This window comes from Epinephelus moara, chromosome 17 (genome assembly GCF_006386435.1).
Source record: "Epinephelus moara isolate mb chromosome 17, YSFRI_EMoa_1.0, whole genome shotgun sequence".
Classification (NCBI taxonomy): Eukaryota; Metazoa; Chordata; class Actinopteri; order Perciformes; family Serranidae; genus Epinephelus; species Epinephelus moara.
In genome coordinates this window covers 28,761,697-28,787,140 of record NC_065522.1, presented here as the reverse complement: position 1 = coordinate 28,787,140, position 25,444 = coordinate 28,761,697, and the positions used below count along the sequence as shown (strand labels likewise).

At 39.3% G+C, this 25,444-nt stretch overlaps 1 protein-coding gene across 2 annotated transcripts in view; it reads left to right on the top strand.

Moving 5' to 3' along the window:
* Positions 1–24,561, top strand: part of stk26 (serine/threonine protein kinase 26) — a 40,104-nt gene extending 15,543 nt beyond the window's left edge. Inside the window, exons 2-12 of one of the 2 annotated variants that reach the window (XM_050067937.1) lie at positions 7,549–7,617; positions 7,851–8,012; positions 8,241–8,297; positions 8,574–8,682; positions 10,170–10,327; positions 16,620–16,805; positions 18,296–18,438; positions 18,674–18,770; positions 19,968–20,030; positions 21,496–21,623; positions 21,988–24,561. In XM_050067937.1, the coding sequence (XP_049923894.1) occupies positions 7,549–7,617; positions 7,851–8,012; positions 8,241–8,297; positions 8,574–8,682; positions 10,170–10,327; positions 16,620–16,805; positions 18,296–18,438; positions 18,674–18,770; positions 19,968–20,030; positions 21,496–21,623; positions 21,988–22,003 (1,188 nt within the window). In that variant the 3' untranslated portion in view covers positions 22,004–24,561. Of the gene's footprint in view, positions 1–7,548; positions 7,618–7,850; positions 8,013–8,240; positions 8,298–8,573; positions 8,683–10,169; positions 10,328–16,619; positions 16,806–18,295; positions 18,439–18,673; positions 18,771–19,967; positions 20,031–21,495; positions 21,633–21,987 lie in introns of both variants that reach the window. The other variant, XM_050067936.1, reaches the window with a different exon arrangement.
* The last annotated feature ends 883 nt before the right edge of the window (positions 24,562–25,444 follow it).

Below are 25,444 nucleotides of genomic sequence, written 5' to 3'. Positions count from 1 at the left end.
AAAATGGTGCCAACTTGTTATTTCCCCAGCTGTGGGAATAAAAACATCGCCGGCTCCCAATTCCATCGATTTCCTGTTACAGATGAAACCCGTAGTGTTTTTTTGCATCATAATTGATGTCTGAACAGCTGATTACTGAACTTCCTTATTGGCTCGAGGTGATTTATGAAGCAGAGCGCTGTTGCAGTGTCACTGGTCGACAAACACAAACGCACAAAGATATTAAAGGAAGTTTTCGATCCGTATTTTAGTGATTATTAATATTATTTGTACTTTGGTGATGAATGATTAACACACAAATACCAATATTGTATGAAATTTTACCTGCTGTCTAAGTTCTGGAAAAACTGTCCAAACATTAGCACCACTTTGTCCTGTTTAATAACTCTTTGGGAACATACTGCTTTATGAATGATAATTTTTGCAGTTTTTAATTTCATTTTATTTAGAATGTTTGATATATTTATATGTTGGCAGTTGCTTATCTCGTTTATATCTTATCTTTTGTTATTGATTACGTTTTCCTTTTTGTTTTATTTTTTGACCGATACGTTAATTGTTTAGTTGATAAAGTGCAAGAAATTATTGTTCATCACTACTACAAACGCAGCTGTGGCCAGTATCTCACTATCACTATCCTCATTCATATTTTAAGAAGCTACAAATTATATTCAGCCACAAAATAAGCCTGAAAAGCTGCAAATCAGAACGGGAGTACAGAGAGTTGTTGCATAGAGATGATACACCATCTTATCTAGTTGCATTGGTGTGAACCTGCAGGTTTTTAGAACGTTGCAGAATGGCGCGTTGCAAGTAGTTGCCTGTTTCAGCTCGTCTCATCGCAAATCTTTGGCCTCGATGGGACTCAGCTGGACCGACAGTGTGACAGCAGTGAAATGTAACACAGTAAACAAGCTAATGGCGCTAACGACAGATGGGAAGTGTGCAGAGAGTAAGAGCCTGTGTCGCATGAAGACGCTGTGAGCTTTAAATTCACCACCTCAAAGCAGAAGGTAGAATATAATGTTGGTGCAGAGTCTCTCCTCCTCTGTGCCGCTGCATTGTGTTTGCAGCTGTCCGTACCAACAAGTCGCATGAAAGTCAAGAGCACTCACTCCGCAGCAAAATCTGGTGACCATCACATCCCCAGAAGTACACTGCACAGCACACGGACTAGAAAGAAAGACGGAAGCAAACAAAAAAACAAAACGTCTGCTGGACTTGAAGCAGTCTTAGTCGAGTGAGGGGTCTCTGACTGACGATTCGAATGTCTGACTCTCAAGGGGCAGCCCTAATATTTCAATAATTGCTTAATCATTTAAGTAATCACTTTGGGATCTGGGATGTTCCACTGGTCATTTTTATTATTATTATTGGACATTTGTATAGAACAAAACAGGAATCAATTAATTGAGAAAATAACTGGCAGGTGAATCACTACTAAAAGCAGCACCTCGCCTTTAAGAGGGTGGAACCAAAGAATATTTTCATTGCTGCTTGATAAACGACTTAAATGATGGATCAAATAATCTTTTTATCACTAACTATTATGCACACAGATATATGTGAACAAAAAGCAATAAACTAAAAAGACATTCAAGGCCATGTACACCCACACAGGTGCTTTAAATACCGGTGACTGATTACACCTCCTGCTCAAGCTGAAGGTGGACTAACTGTGCCGGGAACTATATGTCACTAAACTCCATGTGCTTACAGGAATGATAAAGACGTAGAGTCCTGTAATTAACGGTTGTAAAAAAAACTACCAGGAGATTGAGACACTGTTGATGCCCACACAGTTATGAGTAAACCAGAACAGGTGAAATCACCTGCGTGTGGGAATTTCTGATAGTTTTGTGGAGATTAAAAATGGGATTGTGAGGTGAAGAAAAAAAAAAAAAGGATAAGTGTGCAAAGTGTAACAAGGTGTGCAAAATGATTGTAATTATAGGTTTTAAGTATAAAAGTTAAAGATGTATTGCGCTGTGCCAGAAGTTACAGAAAATGTAGGCTAATTATAAGTCCAGTAAAACCTCAGCAGCCTCCCCGTCCACTAATGTCCGTACTGAAGAGGCGTGCTGCTCCCGCGGGTAAAAATAACTACAGAGCAGAACTTTATGTCAAGGAGAGTTTAACCAAAAGACAAATATGTACTGGTGCAAAGTTGTGTTCAGGCACACTGGCTGTTCAAATGGGTAGCTCTTAGAGTCTATCCTTAAGGTGAGAATTTTTGTCCGACCGCGCATTAGGGCCATCCTAGGTGAAAAATAAAAGGTAGCAGCGCCCAGTAGCTCACCATAGAGCAGGGAACAAAGGTTATGTCCTTGTTGCACTGGCTGCAGGTTTGATTTCAATCCTTGGCCCTTTGCTGCATGTCCCCCCCCCCCCCCCCCCCCCCGCCCCTTTAACGTTTAAGATGTCCGATCAAATAAACACAAATTAAAGGGGTAAATTCCCCAAAACACAAATCACAAGTTTATGAGAAATAAATGGAATATTCTCTGAGATTTAAGTGGTATATTTGCCAGAAAAAACAAACAAACAAAAATATTTACAAGAAAAAACACAAATGTACAAAAATAAAAAAAAAATTTTTTTTTCTGAGATTTAAGAGGTAAATTTACAAGAAAAAAACCCACACACTTCTGAGAAAAAAAACTCAAATGTTCTCTGAGATTAATGTGGTAAATTTGCCAGGAAAAAAACCCCACAAAAATTATAAGAAAAAACACAAATTTACAAGGAAAAATTTAATATTTTCTGAGATTAAAGTGGTAAGTTTATGAGAAAGAAAATGACAATTTTTCGAGAAAAACTCAGATATTGTCTGAGATTAAAGAGGTACGTTTACAGGATAAAAAAAAACGACAACCCAAATTTCTGAGAAAATAAAGGTATTGTCTGAGGTTACCAGAATAAAATTCTCAAATTTAAGAGAGAAAACTTGAATATTCTCTCAGATTTAAGCGGTAAATTTATCAGGAAAAAAAATATATATATGGAAAAAAATGGATATTGTGTCAGATTAAAGTCACAATTTTCCTAGAAAAATAACACAAATTAATATGAAAAACAACCTGGATATTGCCTGAGATTTAAGTCAAAAATTTACAAGGAAAAAAATCGCAAACTTTGGATAAAAAAAACTTGAGCTATAAAATCATAAATTTATGCTGTGGTGAGGATGATCTCCGTTCACGACAGTCTCTATGATAATGTGTGGTTATGTGGGCTCAAAGTATAATTTGAATAGATAATTGCAGAACAAATACACGGTAAGCCGCGGCGTCTGTGGTGTATTGTGTTGATCCAACCTTGCAAACCGAAGTGACATGATTCCTCGACAAAAAATCTTTAGAATATTCAAGTTTGTCTCGTGGATGTGTATTTTCCCCGTAATTGTACCACTTTAATCTCAGTAATTGTCGTAAAAAATCATAAATGAATTACGTTAATCTCTGAATTTTTTCTCTGTATTTTACCCCCGTTCCCGGGCTCCACATGTATTAATTTTCTTATTTTAATTTAATTTTATTTTACCTACAGTGGCCCCAATGAGCCGTCATGTTTTTGTGTTATTACTCAAGTATTTTTTCTAATTATCAGAGAGGAAGTACATTTTACGTAAAAGTATGATCCTTAAAAAATAATGAGCTTTTAGGTGTCTGGTGGGCGGGGACGTGCATGACACAGTAAACTACTGCTGTTCACAAAAATAAAGAAACACTTCTCCAAGTGACGCGGGCGACATTTGAAATGCAATACATCGCTCGCGCAATAGGGGGTAGCAAATGGACAATACATTTTGAGACGCAAGCACGCATCATGCCGGCTAATGCGTCCCAATTCGTTCGCGTATGCATGTCTTTGCGTCGACTATGAAACGGCCCTTATTGTGGACTCTATTCATGTTTTGTTCTGACGTATTATTTCGATCCATACACTGGCACCAAATATTGTTTGCTTAACATACACATCATATTTAATTATCATTGAGCAAGGACATGCAACAGCCGATAACTCATAAGCTAACACACAATATAGACTTTCTTTGTGGTTTATTTTCCATTTTGTGTTTAATTCAAACTATTTTTAACCCTTGAAATGTTCTGCTGAGTCATTTAAATAACGTTTCAGTGTCACATGAGTCTCTGTAAACTTTTAATTTTCTCATTTTAGAGATGCTTTTTTCCTGTCAGATGCGCATGGTTGTTTTTGACATGTGTTTTGTGATACCAGCGTTGTCATGAGTGAGCTTTTATATTATTGTATTGTGAGTTATTGTCCTTTTATTTTATCTCTTTATTCTTCTCTCCGTATTCACTGCCTCTCATCTCTGCCTCTCCGTCTCTCAGCGCCGAGCTAAGAGTATCATTAGACAGTAACCACTGTATTTGCTGACAGGGTGTGGCAGCGTTGTGGGCACTGTGTGTGTGTGTGTGTGTGTGTGTGTGTGTGTGTGTGTGTGTGTGTGTGTGTGTGTGTGACCGTTCCTTTTTTTAGTTCAGAGAGGAAACTCGGCCAACATCATAGGAATATCATACGCTTCTGTGGGTGTGTTTATTAAATGTTCGTCCAAGTAATTCTTGGAGTTTAATAACAAAATGTGAGTGTGTGTCATCGTCTGTGTGTGTGTGTGTGTGTGTGTGCGCGTTTGTGTTGCTCTGACTTGCATAACAAGTACTTGATGATGGCAACATTTGAGACACTGAAACTCTCAGCAGTTCCCACTGGCAGTGAGCTAAACTTAAACAGTTAACAGTGACTGTGTGTGTGTTATTAAAGACGTCTGAACATTCGGGGAGAATTCGGTGCAGTTTTTCTGACCAGTATTGTCGTCTAAATTGTTGTTGTTTTCTATGGCTTCTCTTGGTGGTATTAAAGCTGGGGTCAGTAGAAATCTGGAAAAGGCTTAAAACAAAACTGGCAGACTTTGTAAATACACCGTCCTCCTGCAGCAGGATTTATACTTGTGCGTCAGCTCTACACAGGTGCCCTACACTGTTGTGAGCATTTATACTTGTGCAGTGGTGTGTCTGTATCACTCTGCAGTTACACCTCCAAAACACTAGTTGGCGGCAGAGGTTTCTGTGAAGTGCTGTAAAGTTTAGTTGATTCAAAACACACATTAAACACACATTAAACATGGCTTAATAGAGACANATACTAAACACATTTTCGAAACAAATACAACATGCTAACGTTATTAGCACAAGCCTATGGCATTTTACATTGTATAAATTAGCCTGGCAGCTAGCGTAAAGGGACAACAGCAACATTTAACAAAGGTAACGTTACAAAATTTGGCTCCATTACAACTCACAAGGTTCACCGACAAAACAACTGTCTTATACTAAACACATTTTCCAAACAAATACAACATGCTAACGTTATTAGCACAAGCCTATGGCATTTTACATTGTATAAATTATCCTAGCGACTAGCATAGAGGGACAACAGCAACATTTAACAAAGGTAACGTTACAAAATTTGGCTCCATTACAACTCACAAGGTTCACCGACAAAACAATCGTCACACTAAACACGTTTTCCAAACAAATACAACATGCTAACGTTATTAGCACAAGCCTATGACATTCTGTATTGTAAACATTAGCCTAGCGACTAGCAGAGATTTCCTCTCCTCATATGAAGCCGACACAGAAATGTAAATCCCGCTTAATCCCCTCCTACCAGACGACCACAGGTGTACGTGCGTGCCTCATACAGTAACCGAGTGTTTCCTGTACATTGATATATTTAACTGTAGAGCTCTCTTTAGCTAGCTAGTCACCCCACTGTCTCTCCACCTCGCTCCCCGCCGCTGTGAACTGCTTCCCCAGGTGGAGAGCAGGCAGACTTTTGGTTAGTGGCTTAAGCGGCTTGAGTTTGACCAGCGGGCTGGCGACTAGCAATGGCACTGGGTCTAACCTGTGTAACAGTAACCTTAAACATCTGCAGCAGGAATATGAGTCCAGAACTTTTATAGTTACTGAGCACGTTCAGAGGAAGAGCCATTTTGATTTTAATGAGCGTGACGCCACCTCCAGACCACGGCAATACCAGAAAATATCACATGTAATCCCCCCTGTAGCTTCTTTTAGGATCTCACTGTGATGCTTTTTTTCGCTGAAAGCCGGAAGCGGTAAAATCTACAGTGAAATTCACCTTTTAGAAGTGATGGCCGTGACGTTCATTCCTGTAAACCGGCTGCGTGTCACAGCTACAGCGGTAACACAGAGCGCAGGGTTTAGGAAACGAGTCAGAGATAAGTGTGGTGTGTTTGTGTGGTCAGACAGCTGTGTGTGTTCAGTTCCTGTTATCTTTAACTGTCATGCTGGCTTCCTTCTGCGTTTTTATGGGTTTTACTGTGTGTGTGTGTGTGTGTATGTGTGTGTGTGTGTGTGTGTCGCCCTGTGGTGACAACATGGCTGTCGTGTTGCACAGCCTGGTGTGTGTGTGAGGAAATAAGAGTCAGAGTTGGTGGGAAAGTGATGGAAACAACTTCACGTGTGAAACACTTCAGATTTTTTATGTACTCCCGTTTCTGTTGTTAAATTTAGTTTCTATGAAGTGAATTAATTAGTTAATGTTTCTCTCACCACAGACTGACGTTTGATCCAGTTTAATGTCAGCAACCTAAAATGTGACATCACTTCAAATGACATGAGTAGTTTGTAAATAAACTGCTGTTAATCAGTTCTCCTTGTCTCCTTGTTTCCTTTCTCCTCTTCTATCCTTGTCTCCTCCTCTCTTCTTCTATCTTTGTCTCCTTTCTTCTTTTTCCTCCCCCTCTGTCCTTTCTTCACTCCTTTCCTTGTCTCCTTGCCTCTTCTTCTTTCCTCGTCTTCTTTGTTCTTTTTCTGTCCTCGTCTCCTGCCTTCTTCTCCTCTTCTTGTCTCCTCCTCTTTGTCCCTCCTTGCCCTTTCTGCTTGTTTCCTCTCTTCTCTTCTTTCCTTGTCTCCTCTCTTCTTTGTCTCTTCTCCCCTTGTCTCTTTTCTTTTATTTTCTTCTTGTTTCTATCTTTGTCTCCTTTCCTCTTTTTCCTCCCCCTCTGTCCTTCTTCACTTCTTTCCTTGTCTCCTGCCTTCTCCTCCTCTTTGTCTCTCCTTGCCTTTTCTCCTTGTTTCCTCTCTGTTCTTCTTCTCTCCTTGTCTCCTCCCCTCTTGTCTTCTCTCCTGGTCTCCTCTCCTTTTTCCTGCCCTTGTCACCTGTCTTCTTCTTGTCTCCTCTCTTCTCTCCTTGTCACCTCTCTTCTTGTCTTTGCTCCTTCTCTCCTCCCTTCACTTCCTATCTCATTTTCTCCTGTCTTGGTCTTCTCTCCTTGCCCCCTCTCTCCTTGTCCCCTCTCTTTTCTTCCTCTCTCCTTGTCTCCTCTCCTTTTCCCTCCCCTTGTCACCTGTCTTCATCTTCGCTCCTTGTCTCTTCTCCTCTTGTCTTCTCTCCTTCCCTGCTCCCTTTATTTCCTATTTCCTTGCCCCCTCTCCTCTTGTCTTCTCTCCTTGCCCCCTCCCTCCTTGTCTCCTCTCCTCTTCCTCTTCACAGAGTACTCAGATCGATCCGGAGGAGCTGTTCACCAAATTGGATCGCATTGGAAAAGGATCTTTTGGAGAGGTGTGTGTGTGTGTGTGTGTGTGTGTGTGTGTGTGTGTGTTACCTGGTCGATTGTTGGTTTTATTACTGTATTGAATGAACAGTTTCTCTTTTTATTTCCTTCTTCTGCCTTTTTCATCGTCTTTGACCGTCTTTCATTTAATGTTTGACACTTTTCCCATCTCCTCCTCCTCCTCTTCCTCCTCCTCGTCCTCTTCCTCTTCCTCCTCCTCTTCCTCCTCCTCGTCCTGCAGGTGTTCAAAGGCATTGATAATCGCACTCAGAGCGTTGTTGCCATTAAGACGATTGATCTGGAGGAGGCTGAGGATGAGATCGAGGACATCCAGCAGGAGATCACAGTTCTCAGTCAGTGCGACAGTCCCTACATCACAAAGTACTACGGCTCCTATCTGAAGGTGAGACGTCATTTTCCTCCGCTACAAACAAACTCAGGTGACGGAGTAACGTCTGAAAGGCTGACTGAAACATCACTGATTCTGTCTGGCGTCTGCAGCATCATCTTGCTTGTTCAGTCATTAAATCAAAGTTAATAACACGTAATCTGAAGGATAAATATTCAGGTTTTCACAGACTGCGCGCAGCGTAATCTGATGAATTCATTATTTACATGCTGTTTCTCTCAGGGCAGTAAACTGTGGATCATCATGGAGTATCTGGGTGGAGGTTCAGCGCTCGACTTGGTGAGTAATATCTATTTATTTATGTTTTTCAGTTCAATAAAAAACAACTCGCGAAGTGGAAAAGTGAACTGAACTGAATTAAATGTAAAAAGTGGTTTAGATATACGGTGTCCTTGGTTGCCAAATGTTCTGTGTGGAGTCTTGTCTTGAATGAAACTCACAGGGTGTGTTTGAGTTCCTACAAACAGCCTCCGGCATGTCAAGTGAGTGTTTTATATCTGTGTCATCACGTGTGTGTGTGTGTGTGTGTGTGGGTGTGTGTGGGTGTGTGTGTAGCTCCGGGCGGGTCCGTTTGACGAGTCTCAGATAGCCACCATGCTGAAGGAGATCCTGAAGGGGCTCGACTACCTGCACTCTGAGAAGAAGATCCACAGAGACATCAAAGGTACGGACGGGACTGATCTGGATCTTCTGCCTTGTTTTGAAATGTTCGTCGAGTGTTTTAGTGTCGCAATACAATTCGTGGACTTGTGAAAGGCGTATTTCAAAAAATAAAAATCAAAGACAAATCATCGAGGCAGAATAAGATAGGCTGCCCGCGACTAAGAGTTTTCCTAGATACTTCCATGTTTCAGATGATACGTCATGTTCGTAGTCGACCAGTGAATCATTGTGCTACATTACACGTACAAGCTACGTGTCTTTGCAAAACTGTGCAAAGACACGTACAAGCTACGTGTCTTTGCAAAACTGTGCAAAGACACGTAGCTGCACCAGAGGAATGAATGACGAATCAAACGCATCACCTTTACACCTTGCTCATAAAAATGAGCATATCTCAAAAACTAAATAATGTACATAGTTCAAATAACTTACATAGTGTTAAGAAATGTTTTATGTTACTATATTTAGAAATCTTTTGGGTAAGTATGTTTTGTTTTTATTTTGTAAAATATGATTAAAAAACATCCAATTTTTTTTGTATTTTTTCTTTTTTAATGACACAATTTCAATACTTTAATCAGTTATTATGGTTTATTGACTTGCATAATCTTTTAGCTTAGGTTGTACAGATTTTAGGGATATGAAATGACATCACAATAAGAAAAAATACTGATGTAGGCACTGTCGAACCATTTCTATTAGAGTTCAAAGGGTGAAGATAGTATAGCAACGTAAAATAGAATATCAAATATAGTGCGGTATAGTATGGGTATAATAGCAAAGTGTAGTATAATATATAATAGATCATAGGTAAAGTATAATATATACCAAAATAAATCAACACATAGTGAGAAAAATAATGAATAATGGTCAGAGTGGTGTTGTAGCACGTGATTTTCACTGCTGCTGTACAACAGAAGACGAGATATCCTGCCTTTTATTATCTAGTACATGTCAAGCTCCATAAGCACTACATTTCCCATAATGCAGCTCAGAAGCATTTGTCATTAGACCCTCCCTGACATTAAAGTACAGTTAAAAAATGATGGTTTCCAAGCTGAGCTACACAGTGTTTTCACTCTAAGGTATTTCCTCAGACTTGACACACTGTGCAGTTCTTCCTGTGACCCTTTAAGAGCGAACGGACGGCACTGGTTCACCCTCTGCGCCCAGTTTTACTCCAGAGAGCAGATCCAGACTGCTGAAACTGACACATTTAAAGCCAGTGTGTCGAATTCCTGACTTTGGCACCACCTGGTGGTTGGATAAAAATAGCTGATCTGGACACAGATTGTAAATGATGTGTGTGTGTTTTCAGCTTTACTCAAATTTATAAACATTAATTTAGTAGTAGCTGTTATTTAAAAGGAAGTGTATGAAACTACATGAAGTATTAACAACATGCCAAAGAGACCTGCACATGAAACAAACCTTGATTTAACCAGAACTCATAATAATAATAATAATATTTATATTAATTCTGTGCAGCTGCCAATGTCCTGCTGTCGGAGCACGGTCAGGTGAAGCTGGCGGACTTCGGGGTGGCCGGTCAGCTGACAGACACGCAGATCAAGAGGGAAACCTTTGTGGGAACGCCGTTCTGGATGGCTCCTGAGGTCATCCAGCAGTCTGCGTACGACTCAAAGGTAACACACCTGTTATCTCTGCGGTTTGGTGCTGTTCACATTTGAACAGGTATCGCTTCCAGCTTTAAATCACACACGCTGATCTTCTGTCTCTGTTTGTTGTCTGTGTGTGTGTGTGTGTGTGTGTGTGTGTGTGTGTGTCTGCTCGTCTAGCAGTGATGCTAGGTTCTTCAGTCCCTCTATGATTTCTCGGCTGTTTTTGGGATTGTTGCGGCTTGAAATATCTGATTTCACAGCAGCTTTTCTAAAATGCAGCGAATCTTGTTGAGATGTTGTTGTTTTTTTATTATTTTTTTTGGAATAAAATACCGGGGGCAAGTGAAAATCACAATCAGCTGTTAGTGATGTTAGCCGCAGCGCTGATGGACTGTCCCAGTGAGCCGCTCTCCTGCTCTCTCTGCACGGTTAGCACGAGCTAACACAGCACAGCGTGATCTCACCCCTACTCGTCATATTTTGCTGCCTCGCAGCAGCTGTTAACATCCGACACAGAGCTGTTAATCTCACACTGACAGCAAAAAAGCTCGACTCTGATGTTAGTTTAGTTTAGTTTAGTTTAGTTTAGCTTAGCTTAGTTTAGCTTAGCTTAGCTTAGCTTAGCTTAGCTAAGTTTAGTTCAGTTTAGCTTAGTTGAGTTGAGTTTAGTTTAGTTTAGTCACATTAAGTAGTTTGTTGAGCTTAGTTTATCTAAACTTAAATCTTAGTTTAGATTAGTTTAGTTTAGATAATCTTAATTTAGCTTGTCTTAGTTTATCTTAGCTAAATTCAGTTTAGCTTAGCTAAGTTAAGTATAGTTTAGCTTATCTTAGTTAAGTTTAGCTTAGTTTAGTTCAGCTTAGCTTAGTTGAGTTGAGTTTAGTCATGTTAAGCTTAGCCTAGCTCAGTTGAGTTTAGTTTAGCTTAGTTTAGTCCATGTAGATGTAGCTTATCTTATTTTAGCTTTTTTTAAGCTCAGCTGAGCCTAGTTAAGTTTATTTTAGTTGAGCTTATCTTAGTTTAGCTTAATAAGTTTGGTTTAGCTTAGCTAAGTTGAGTTGAGGTTAGTTAAGTGCAGCTTACCCTAGTTTAGTTGAGATTCGTAAGGTTTAGCTTAGCTTGGCTTAGTTTAATTGAGTTCAGTTTAGCTTAGTTTGGCTTAGGTTAGCTTACTTACTGTAGTTTAATAAAGTTCAGCTTAGTTTAGTGTAGCTTTGTTGAGGCAAAGCTTAGCTAAGTTTAGTTTGATTAATTAATTTAAGCTTAGCTCAATGACAGTTTAGTAAGTTTAGCCTAGCTTAGCTTAGTTTAGCTTAGTTTAATTTGGTCATTTTCCAACTTATAAAATGGGTAGATTGACAATAAATAACTATAAGTTAATGATTTGTAGCATCAATAACAATAGATAAACAAAAGATAATTTAAAAAAAAAAAAAAAAAAAAGGACTGAAAAGGCGTCGGCTGAAGTCTTAGCATGTATGTGTAGGTGGGTAGGTTCAATAAGCTAACAGTTAGCCCTGTGAATCAATACGCTGCACGCAGCTCTACGAAGACATGAGATTTTATCTCATTTAAACAGTCAAATTTGGGGTGAAGTTGAATTTCAACAGGATTGCTACGCGATAGCGCCAGTGTGATTCATCAAGTTCATTACCCAACCCCAGTTATTACACGTTCTCCATCTACTTCAAGGTGCCTTAATTGAATCTGAAACTTAACAGATTTTAACTGTGTTGGCTGTCTCGTAAATTATTGTTTACTATAAGCCCCACCCCAAACACCACTCATAACTTAGCAACTGTAACTAGACACTAAACGCCTGTTGGGCTCAGCATTTCTCCACACTTGGCATCTGAAGAGATTTTACTGTTTCGTCTTTAATTTGCAAGAATCACAAGCAGAAGCGTGATGACTGGATTACACAGCGTGTTGTGTTCAGCACACTGCTGCTGTCACATGTGAGCTCGCCCTCGGGTTAAATAAAGTTTCCTTCAAACACACACAGACAGGAAACTCAGGCCTTATATCTCAGATGTTGGAACGCTCATCAGCACAAACAAACTTTCTGTTTGTTGTTAAAGAGCTCATCTGGCCTGAGTGTGCACTTTATGGCTGTGGGATTCCTCTGTTGCCTTCTCTCTGAGCGCCATGTTTTTGTGTGTCGCCGTGGCAACCTTGACCACGTGCTCTGTTGCTGTCTGGTTCTTGAGGTCGTTTGCATTTTTTCCACAGTGTTTTATTTGCATCTGATGGAAACACCCACAGTGTCCTGATGTCTGGATTTTTAATTGTTATTTACGTCACATTTATGTTTTTAATCAGGAAAAATAACGTAGTCTAGTTTTCCTGATTCAAATCTGAACCCTCGACTCCTCGTCATGTTTTCATTTCGGAGGGGATTCCCTCGTCTTTGACATCAAGGCTTAAAATACACAGACGAACCCGCCTGCATTCATCGCTGCACCTGCTGCAGTCAAAACACACACACACACACACACACACACACACACACACACACACACAGTGAAAAGGCTGATTCAATGGTTGGTAAACAAACATCTTTTTATAAAAATGACATAACGAGCTGACGTCTCCTGACCTGCTGTCTGTCTCTGTTTGTGTCGTTACATGTCTGACAAAGGTGTGTGTGGTTTGGCGTGTTTTGGAAACGAGGCAGATCCATTAGGGTGTGTGTGTGTGTGTGTGTGTGTGTGTGTGTTGATGTGGTTGTGTGTGTGTGTGGATGTTATTAATTGTTGTGATTTCTGGCAGATGCTCGCATACAAAGTAACTTTTATTTTATTATTTTATATTATGCACTCTTTATTTACCTTCTTTCTGGCTTTGTCCTGTAACCATGGGCGTAATATGAGACACCGGGCCCCGGGGCACAGACATGCAAAAGGCCCCACCACCTGGTCTACACAGGAGCAGGACACACAGACTCTGTGGTGGTTTTGCCTCTGTTGTTGTTGTTGTTGTTGTTGTTGTTGTTATTATTTTGTCTTTGTAGCCAGTATGCATCTTTTTGTTGTTTTGTGTCTCCATGTTAATTTGTTGTCTCTTTGTAGTCGTGTGTCCTTGAGGTGATGTGGTGACTTTTTTTGGTCATTCTTTTTTTAAGGTAATTTTGTGTCTTTTTGTTTTTTTGTGTTCAGTTTAGCCGTTTAGTTAAGCTTAGCTTAGCTTAGTTTAGCATAGTTTATTTTCGCTTATCTTAGCTTAGCATAGTTAGGCTTAGTTTAGTGTAGTTTGGTTTAGCTTAGTTTAGCTTAGCTTAGCTTGGTTTAGCTTGTCTTAGCTGAGCTTAGCGTAGTTTAGCATAGTTCACCTTAGCTTAGCTTATTTTAGCATAGTTTAGTTTAGCTTAATCTTGCTTAGTTTAGCATAGTTGAGTTTAGCTTAGCATAGTTTAGCTTAGCATAGTTAAGCTTAGTTAGATTTAGCTTATCTGAGTTTAGCTTATCTTAGCTTAGCATAGTTTAGTTTAGTGTAATTTAGTTTAGCTAAGTTTATCTCAGTTTGACTCAGCTTATCTTAGTTAAGTTCAGTTTAGTTTAGCTTAGTTATGTTCAGTTTAGTTTAGCTTAGCTTAGTTTAGATTAGTCTAATTTTGTGTCTGTTTTGATTGTTATGAGGTGAGTTTGTGTCCTTTGGGGACATTTCATGTTTTGTTTTGTTTTGTTTTGTTTTGTTTTGTTTTTTCTATAATTTTGTGTTGTTTTGTTGTTGTTTTGCCTCTTTCTGAAGATATTTCAGTCTCTTTTTAGATCCTTGCATCTCTTTACGGCCTTTTTGTATCTCTGTAGCTACTACTGCTACTATTCCACAACTGTTCCCCTCTGGATAGATAAAGTTGCTCACTTGTTGGTAAACATTCATGAAATGTCAAACATGAAAACAAATGAAAATTAGAAAACGTTAGCAGATGTGAAATTGATGTATCAGTGTGATAATCGGCCAAAAATCATCAAACTCATAATGGTACTTTATAACTCCTTCTTTTATTCTGCAGTATTAAACTATTAAGGCGACATGTTGTAGGGAGGTGAGTTGTCTTACTTTAATCTGAAGAGGATGATTATCAGTCTTGTCTAAAGGGAAGGAAGACAAAGTGTGACTTGTTGAAATACCACAGACAGTTTGCAGACACCGCTGACGGTTACGTAAACAGCACACGTAACCTGACCAGGCAGAACAGGATCACAAACACTAAAAGGAAATTGCGTCCTAAGCAGACATCAGACTCATAGCTTAGTCACTGAGACTACGTTAAGACTGCAGGACAATTAGAATTAGATTAGAGTCGCCAGCCTATCTACACGTGGCGCTGTGGTAACAGTGAAGGCGTCAGGAACTGCGTAGCTACGCCGGCGTGGTGAGGTGGCTTTCCATTGTAAACAAACAAACGCACTGTCAAGTCACTACGTCCAGTTGCATTTTTGTTTTTCAACATCGTAGATAAGCAAATGTGCACAGTCAGTTTTCATTATCACGGTATATCTTGAAACCGACATATCACCGCAACTAGTAACCGTGACCTAAACATACGTGACCGAAACTTTTACCAAAATGACCCAAAATAAAGCTAGCTTTTGTTACTGTCGACAAATACAATGGAAAAAACAACGTGTTGGTCCAACTCTTAAAAAAGTTGGAAAATTTTCTCAGTCTATTCTCAAAATTTTGACTTTTTCTGAAAATATTATTGTTTCTTGTAAAACATTTTTGACTTAGCCTTCGTGTTACGTATTACCACTTTATCGTCAAAATATTCCGACTTTTTTCCCCGTGTCCTTCTCAAAATACAAATTAATTCTCATAAAATTACATTTTTAGCTCGTGAAGAATACGATTTTTTTTTACCAGCCTTCCCTTAAACAGCTGCTCACTGTAGCTTTTGTGAAATAAAAACAAGTAAATAGTGCATTTGTTGGGGACTATTTTAAGCGGCGGATTAATCACAATGTGGTGCTCCAGTAAGAACTAATGTCAGCAGGACGGTGTGTGTGGGATTCATTCAGATGTGTGTGTGTGGTCTCCTTCTACAGTCTGCCATATGTTCAGTGTGTAACAGTAACGGAGCCGACAGAGTTAACAGTCAAACAGTCACCGAGCATCCTGTTGTAATGTGACCCTGAGCAGCTCTGCTACGACTGTATACTGTGTGTGTGTGTGTGTGTGTGTGTGTGTGTGTGTGTTATAACGTCTGCTCCTCACCTGCCACATGGTCACCGGAGCAAGTTGAAGCGATGTGACATTCAACCTGTTTGCAGCTTCTGTGTGTGTGTGTGTGTGTGTGTGTGTGTGTGTGTGTGTGTGTGTGTGTGTGTTGACATATGCTCAGTGGGCGTCACAGCCGTAAACTCAGCCTCAAACTTTCATCCACAAACCACCTGACTGTGTGTTTGTCTGCTCATGTGTCATCAGCAGTGTAAACTCTGCTGTGTCCACCCTCCATGGACACAGTAATACACATCCACCCATCTATACACGCACGTAAACATGCTCACATACATACATATCACATATATGCATATATGGGTGTGCATACACATATTTATCCATGAATCCACAAAGAATTAAACCTAAAAAAATAAAATGAATTGAAATAAAATTGAGTAAAAAAATAAATAAAATAATTTTAAAAAAGTTTCCAAACCAAGGTTTTTGTTCTCGCTTAAGTGATGAGCTGTTTGGCCTTTAAATTTTTTACTGTTACTGTTCTGAAAAAGACAATATTCCCACGAAGCTATTTACAGATACAGAAATTACAGAAGTTTTAAGTTAGTTTTTTTTCCCTTTTTGTTTTGTATTTACGTATGTGAATAAAATAAAAAATAAATGAATAAATAAGAATTATTTCCGTTTATATGAAGCCATGGATACTAACGTTGTTATCGTGCGCTAAACTGTCAATTATCACGTCAAAACATGGAAAAGTGGAGCCACTTGTCGTTTTGCGTCCAACTTAAATTTTTTACGATGTTTCTTTCCAGTGGCGGACTCGCACGGCGGTGCGAACACAGCCTCCCTTTTTTTTAATTCCTTACCACCTCCTTGATAGTTGCACATACATTTATTTGAATACGTAGAACTTGTCAATGAGTAAATTGTTGTACTTGATCCCAGAGTTATCTATAGACCAGTGTATATACCCCACGTCCTAATCCGAAATGTCCACTGGTTGTGTGTCCGCCATTCAGAATCTTACAGGACACTTTACACTAAAGGAAACTCGTCTTCTCAGTGAACAGTACTCATTAGTAAACTCTCTACACAAGCTCTGACACCCTTTGTCTGTGTGTCTCTCCAGGCTGATATCTGGTCGCTGGGCATCACCGCCATCGAGCTCGCCAAAGGCGAACCTCCAAACTCGGACATGCATCCGATGCGAGTGCTGTTCCACATCCCCAAGTCTCCTCCTCCGACGCTGACCGGAGACTTCTCCAAGAGCTTCAAAGAATTCACCGAGGCCTGCCTCAACAAGGACCCTACTTTCGTAAGACACACACACACAGAGAAAAGACTGACACACATGTATCTAGATTCACTCCAAGGAGCCGTTGTTTTCATGTTTTTATACTCAGATTTTTCTCACAGCATAAAGGATATCTTTTATAGTGTTTCATAAATCGTTTTCTTTCCACCAAGCAAAAATGAAGCTCATGTGTTTTATACAGTTTTATGAATTTAAACAACTGTACTTACGCTTAAGTGTCATTTAAAGGTGCTTCTTTATTCTTCTACTTCTACGTTTTTGATTTCTGGCCTGGCAATCCTCATTTCCACCAAGCAGTCTGGTTCAGTTCAGTTTGGGACGTATTAAATCGGTTATTTATGCATTTCCATTAGGGTAGTCGCAGAAAGAAAAACTAAAAACAAATGTGAAACTCTATTAGGAGCTGCGCCTTGTCAGAATAAAATAACCTATATGACTGGACCATGTGTGAATTTAATTTGAAAGGACAGACACAGGAAGTGTCCACGCTCAGCAGTCAGACAGGAGTCAGGTTAATTTCCAGGGCTGGTACCTGCGGTTATTCCACAGGCTAGTTAATAACATGTCGGGCAGGAAATCCAAAGTGTGGGATCATTTTGAGAAGGTGAAGGACGAACCCAAGGTGATATGTAAACTCATCTTCATTGGTCGACTACAAACATGACGTATCATCTGAAACATGGAAGTAGCTACATGCCCATTAGCCACTTAGCACAATGGCCTTTCGAAGAAAGGTTTGTTCAGAAATCACTGATCCATTAATGCATGTCCCCAAAATGTTTCTGCAGTTGACCGATAGGAAGCGACCGTGTTTCTACAGAAGAGCATGGCCCGTAGAGATATGGCCTGAACCCTGGAATTGCCGCTTGCTGCTATATTTTTACATTTGAACTTGTGCAACTTTCTTTTACTTCTCAGTCAGGCAACAACATAACGATTTGTTAAAAATAAAGGGTCTTGTCAGGTGTTACAGTTTTTATGAGTCTCACTGAGCTGACAATCAAACTGTTGTCGTACAGAAAGTATTAGGAGTGAGTTTTTGATGCATAAACACAAGAAAATACTGATTTCGTACATAATTATCTTCTTTTGACTTAATTTCCTCTGGTGTGAGTCATAATGTGAGGAACTTTGTTAACACATTTATTATGTAGTTTGCAAAGTTTAAGTCAAATCAGTGTTTGGTTTCCTTCACTGTGTGACTATAGCTGCAGTTTGCTGCCCTCTGGTGGACAAACAGCTCCTCTTTGGTCTCCCTCTTATCTTTTTTTGAGTGCTGAATGGTTAAAGACAACCGACTGTCATCTGAAATAGAATGATAAAAAATGCACTTCACAGAAAAGTCTATGGTCGTTGGGGATACTCATAAGAACCTGTCATATGTGAAGTCTGATTTCAGACTTTTTATTTCTTCATCTTTCTCTTATTAACAACCACTGATGAGTGACGACAGTCGATTAAAAGACAGTAAACTCTCTTTCTTCGCGCAGCGTCCGACAGCCAAAGAGCTCCTCAAACACAAGTTCATTGTCAAACACTGTAAGAAGACGTCCTACCTCAGCGAGCTGATCGACAGGTACAGGAGGTGGAAGGAGGAGGGGCACAGCGACAGCAGCTCCGACGACTCAGACGGGTAATCTGATTACTTTTGTCATGGTAAAAATAAAACCTTGGTATTAGTAATTGTTTCAGTTCAATTCAATTCAGTAGAACTTAATTTATCCCGAAGGAAATTCTTGTGCCAGAGAGTGCTTCAAATTACAATAACCACACTTTAACTTTCACAACCAGTTGGTTCCCCGGGTGAGGGTCACTCACTAGGCGGTGCTTAGTGAGTAACGAGAGTGTGTTTTTCTGTGTGTGTACAGTGAGTCCAGTAATAAGGAGAACAGCGAGTCCCCTCAGTGGACCTTCACCACCGTGCGCAAGAAGAAGACGGAGGGCAGGAAGGTCCTCAATGGAACGGTCAGTACCAGTCATACAGTGTGTACGTCAGCCCATGTATTTAAGAAACAAATGGGGATTTATGCTTGTGTGTCAGCTCTATGCAGAGTCTACACCGTGGTGAGCATTTATACTTGTGCGGTGGTGTGTCTGTGTCACCTCCAGAGCACTAGTCAGGGGGATGGAGTTTCTGTGAAGTGCTGTAAAGTTTAGTTGATTCAAAACTCACATTAAACACACATTAAACATGGCTTAATAGAGACAGTTTCAAACACAAGTACACAAATCAGCTTCACTATAACTCGCAGCATTCACAGACAAACACTTGTCTTTATCTGGACACATTTTCCAAACAAATAAATTATGCTAACGTTATTAGCACAAGCCTATGGCATTTTACATTGTATAAATTAGCCTAGTGAGAAGCGGAGATTTCCTCTGCTCATATGAAGCCAGGATAAATCACACACAAGACTTAAAATGCTATTTAAATCACACACAAGACTTAAAATGCTATTTTTGTGGAGGCTTTATTGTCTTCACAATTTATTGTTCTTATTTGTGAAATTAAAGTAAATAAAAGCTTTGTTTCCACTGAGGGAAATGGTTTCAGCTTACAGAAATAGACAGGAGGTCTGCGTCACTGTGACGTATGGTTACATTTCTGGGGGGGTGCTACGGCGTAGGCTCGATTTGACGCAGGAGTATAAATCCTGCTTAAGAAACAGCTTTTAATAAGTGGAAACATTCTTCTAACGCTCAAAATGCTCAAATCTCATCAGCTGATTGAACAAAAGTGGAACAGAAAAGAAAGTAATGAAACAGCATTTCTTGTCTGCGTGAAGAATTTATGGTTTTGTTTTCAATAAAATGATAGATGTAAAGATTTTCAAAGCAGCTTCTCCTTTTGTGAACTTAGGAAAAAGTTTTATTGCTTTTTACATGACACTACACACAAGTAAATTTAGTATGACTTTAACAAGAAGTTTTCAGGGATGAAGTCGTAAAATAAAATCCAGACTCTGATTTAAGATTTTTATTCCAAAATCTTGAACAATTAAATTTAAGAAAAACTTTCGTCAGTATTGGAAGATTAAGACTTTTTTTGGGGGGTCAAACATGTCAGTTTCAAAATGGTCAGTGCTTGCTTTGTTTTTCTTTTTTTCAACCTCACCCTCCATCTCTTCTTCTTCCTCCTCTTCATCTTCTTCTGTGCAGGGTCAGGATCAGCTGAGTAAATCTGCCAGTCTGACCACAGTCATCTCTCCTGTATTCACTGAGGTTAGTACATACACATGAAAATATACAACCATCCTATTTTGTGTCATTTTCGGAGGCGTTTGCAGCACACTTTGTGTCTTTAAATGAGGCTTTAAAAGCTAACGATGTGTTCAAATTCCTGAAAACAACACTGACGACCTGACATTAGTTTGAGTTGTACAAAGAAAAGGGTGCGGCTGGTGGGGTTGGGCCAGTGTAAACATTTTCAAACTGGTTTGATATTAAGCCAAACACCAAACTGGACTGGTGTACCAAATTTTACTACTAGGTGTCACACTTACTTTAGTCTCACCACAAATGAACCGCACCAGAGTTCGTTTGTAACCGGACTGAGACCTTCTTGAAGAGGTGGTCTCGGTCCGGTTGTTTTGGTGCACACCTGAGTGTGATTGCTGTGTTCACACCTGCCCAAACGAACCGCACTGAGGGGGCAAAGGAACTTGAGTTTGATTGAACCGAACCAAACAGGGCAGGTGTGAAAGCACCCAAAGACGTGAGCGTGGTGTAGTTTGTTTACTACCTAACGTTAGCTTTTTACTTGTGGCAATTGAATTTAAGCTTCGATAATCATAAAAGTGGTGTCATCTGTGAAGATTATCTTGCCAAACATAACGTGTCATTATTTATCATATATGTTTGTTTGCCACGGAGCTTATTTACTTCATTAGTCCAAAATCCAATGGAAAAATCTCATCTGCTTTTTGACGAGGGAATCAGGACGATGCTAACTTTCGCATTGGCCTACAAAAAAAACGTTATCCCTTTAGCACTCCATCCATCCATCCATTCATCCATCCATCCATCCATCCATCCATTTTCATCCACTTATCCGGGGTAGGGTTGCGGGGGCAGCAGGCTGAGCAAAGCACCCAGCAACACTTTCCAGCTCCTCCTGGGGGACCCCAAGGCGTTCCCAGACCAGATGAGATATGTAATCCCTCCAGCGTGTTCTGGGTCTGTCCCGGGGCCTCCTACCAATGGAACGTGCCTGGAACACCTCTAACAGGAGGCACCCAGGAGGCTCCTGATCAAATACCCGAACAAATGACCCCTTTTGATGTGAAGGAGCAGCGGCTCTACTCCGAGCTCCCTCCGAATGTCCGAGCTCCTCACCCTATCTCTAAGGCTGAGCCCAGACACCCTACAGAGGAAACTCATTTCGGGTGCTTGTATCCACGACCTCATTCTTTCTGTCACTATCCAGAGCTCATGACCATAGGTGAGGGTTGGGACATAGATGGACCAGTAAATCGAAATGTCACACTCTATATTAATACTAATCACGTTATCATAGTGCTTATAACTTATGCAGTACAGGTTGGATTTAGCACCGTGATGCTGTCAGCACAGGTCGCTGATGAAACCAAACTGGTATAAACTCGTACACCGGATCAGACCGGCAAAATAAGAAGTCGACCCTACTGTAGCAGATGGCCGAAATTTATTTCCTATCTTCTTCCTGTAGTTGAAGCAGCAGCACAAGGAGCACTCTGAGCAGCGACTGGCCATTGAGGAGCTGGAACGCAACATCCGACTGGCTGAAGAAGTCTGTCCAGGCATCACGGACAGGATGGTCACGCACATTATTGCCAGGTACCAGAAGTACGTCTTACTTTCCTGTTTCTTTGTTTCTTTGTGTGCTTTTACCTGCTCCTTTTGTTACTAATTTCCTTGTAATTCTGGTGTTTTTCTTCATTTTTATTGTCAAACTTATTCTCGTCACTTTACGATTGATTGGCATTCACGAACATACACGTGTACCTACCATCAAATCCGAGTTTTCTGCGGTGTTCATTAATCCAAAGCAGGTTTTGAGTACTGCGTTTTTTTATTTCATGAATGAGACCCAGTGTGTTTAAATGTCTTAAGATTCTTTTTGTGTGTCCATCGGATCATTTGTTTACCAAATGTTTTGCTGTCTCTCCCTCCTTCTCGATCTCTGTCCCCCTCCCTTTAGATTCACGACCAACTGAAGGACTCGAAAATGGATCGGAAAAGGAAGTACGTTATGGGGGGAGAGACTGTGTCTCCGTACGGTGACGCTGCTGGACGATTTGGAAACAGAGGAGATTTGCTGTGCGATGTCTTCTCGCTGTACACACACATCTCACACACATACACATACACATGCACACACACAAACACATACACACACACTACTAATGTAATATATACACTATATATTATAAATATATATTCACTGCTGTTGGTTGAAGACCTTTTTTCTCCCAAAGTTGGATTTGAAAGACAGCTGCATTTTTTTTAAATCAACTTGTGTGAAGTTTCGAAAAACAAACTAAGATGTCAGTTGGATTTGTGGTTTTCGTTTCTCCTTTTTTAGGGTCTTGAACTTCTCTTTTTGCTCAAACTTAAGTCTTTTTAAGTTATGTTTGAACCTTCTAAATTACCATAATGTGCCTTAATTATTTATGCACTCATTTTCTAAAAGTAGACGTCACTTTTTTAGTGGAGATGTTTTCGTTGAAACCGCACACAGAAAAAAAATACATATAGAAGAGGGTTCTTGTCCATCAGCAGTGGTATGTTCTGTGTCATGATAAGTCTTGATTTTGTAGATGTCAATATGTTTGTTCAGTAGCACTTGAGACAGATTATATGCCAATATTACATATTTTTTGTTGTCCTCAGAAATGCTTTGAATTACAGTTCCCTGATCCCGGAAATCAATCAATGTCAGATCTACCCTGTAAAGCCTAACACGTGAAATTTTCAGTTTTCATAGTTTAATGTGGTCGTTGTAGCTCTGATTTTTAAAGCCATGGGAAATAATAAATGTTACTAATAATGTTATCCACCACTAGAACAGTTTTAGTTTTGCTGACAGATTCATATGGGAATTATTTTCAACATTGAAGGTGACCCTAATATTAAATACACTTGAGATATATATTTTTTTTTTTTCAAGTTTCCCCAGTAAAAAAAAAAACTTGCCAAAAACAAACAATAAAAATATTAGGAATCTAGACCTTTTAGGGAGCTACCAGACTCTCACCCAGCTAGTGGCTTCCAAACAATTAAGCTAGCTAGCGAACTGCTGTTGTAACTGTTTCCACAAGAACTAGCTAAATTTAACTATTGAATATGCCTAAAATACTGAAGTTTATTCAACAGTAAAACAACGTTAAGAATCTAGACCCATTTTTTATTTCACTTGTGGGAGACACCAGACTCTAGTCCGGCTATGCAGCTAGTTTTCTAACGATTAAGCTAGCCAGCTAACTGCTGTTGTAACTGTTTTCAAAATAACCAGCTAAATTTAACTATTTAATATGCCTTCAATCTTCAAGTTTATTCAGCTGTTAAAACAACGATTTTAGAAATCCAGACCCATTTTAATTCACTTTTGGGAGCTATGAGACTCTATTCTGGCTAGTTGGTCGCTAACAAGTAAGCTAGCTAGCTAGCTAACTGCTGTTGTAACTGTTTTCAAAACAACTAGCTAAATTTAACTATTATATATATGTCTAAAATCCGCAAGGTTACTCAGCTGTTAAAACAACAAAATTAAGACTTGAGACCCATTTTTATTTCACTTTTGGGAGCTAAGACACTCTAGTCCAGCTAGTTGCTTGCTAACAAGTAAGCTAGCTAGCTAACTGCTGTTGTAACTGTTTTCAAAATATTGTCTAAAATCCACAAGTTTATTCAACTGTTAAAACAACAAAATTAAGAATTGAGACCCATTTTAATTTCACTTTCTCTAAGGTCTCCTACGAGACGTTAGTCTGGCTAGGCAACTAGTTTTCTAACTGTAGAAACTGTTTCCGAAGTAACTAGTAAAATTTAACTCTAAAATACATCTAAAATCCTCAAAGTTATGAAAGTCATTGCTACTTAAGGTGAAGTTACAACTTCAATGTTAAAAATGGTTGCCATTAAAATAAAATCTGTGTCATTTTGTGTTTGGTGGCACAACCAGTAGCATTACCCAGTCATTAGCTTAATTAAAAATGAGTGGTCTAAATGAATAGTTGTGTTGGTCTGGATGAAACTTTACAGTTGGTTTAGATTTCCTTCTGGGATTCATGTTTTGGGATGTGTGTAGTTCAAAGTGTCTGATTGAAATAAGATTTCAGTGGAAATAATAAAAAAGAAACATATTCTCGGAACTGCAATCAAGACACAACCACACAAAGGTCCTTCACCCGCGCGTGAAAAGACTGTCCTTTTTCACTATGCAGTTTGGGAAAATGTTGAGAACTCAGATCTGATTCTTAACATAATGCTTGATGTTTAAGGACATTGTTTTTAACACCTATCATTGGAAAGGTCCTTTTCAAGAGCATGAAGGGAGCTGTAATCAAAGATATTACTGATAGTTTGTACCAAAGACACTATAAAACTTGGTCATTGTATATTTTCGTCTTTTATATATCATAAGGGATACGACAATGCTTGTTGAGGGGGGAAATGTAAAATGAAAGATGTAAGATTTTACATAAGTGTACTCTGTTTTTTTTGTAGCGGGACTTAGAGTTTTATGAATAAATATTTAAGTTTGATTGAGAAACATGTTGTGTTTTAACTTTTATATCTTTACTAAAATGTGATTTTCTCTGATCAAATTTTAGAAATGTTGAGGTATGAGAAGTTTTCTGACAATTTTCGCTTTATTTTAATGTGTTTAATGTGTCAACAATTTGATATAATTGCTTGGGTGACAATACCCAACAATAATATAATAAATTGTAGAGAGCAAACTTGATTAATTTAATTTGTAAGTCTGTTGAATTGTATTGATTTAACCTCAATTTTTTTCCTTGTATAATCCTTTATTAGCAAATGCAGTTACGTTACACAGGCTTAACCAAAAAACAAAAACAAATTCTTCCTTCACATTTTTCTACAGAATTCACAAGAACCATTCATATAAAATAAGATAACCTGCTACAGCATTCAGAAAGTTACCCAGTATGTTTTACGCATCACATCGACAAGACGTCATATTGAAGTCTTAAAAAGTTTAGTTCCTGTGGAATCCGACTTATTTTTAGCAAAGTTGCAAGATAATCGAGGCAAATAAACACAACCTCTATAATTTTTGAAGCGTAAATGTGATTCCAGTGGTAATAGTCTACTATAACTCTCCATTACAACACAGCTGTAAAGGTAATTTTGCTGTGGTGACGTTTTGTAGACTCATTTAGCTGCCTTTTTATAGACGCCCAGAAGCTTCGAAATTCAGGAGTGGTACTGATGTGTTTTATGTCCTAGAACGAAACAGTAAAGTCCCTTTAGCTTGTGTTAACCACAGATCTTATTTCAGGCATCTAACCAAGCAACCATTAAAAAACCCATTGACCTGAAAACAAGGGAACTGGGAGTGCTAAAATGCTAACTTATTTCTGGGTTATTACTGCAACACTCACTAGCAAGAAATGTTGTTCCAAAAG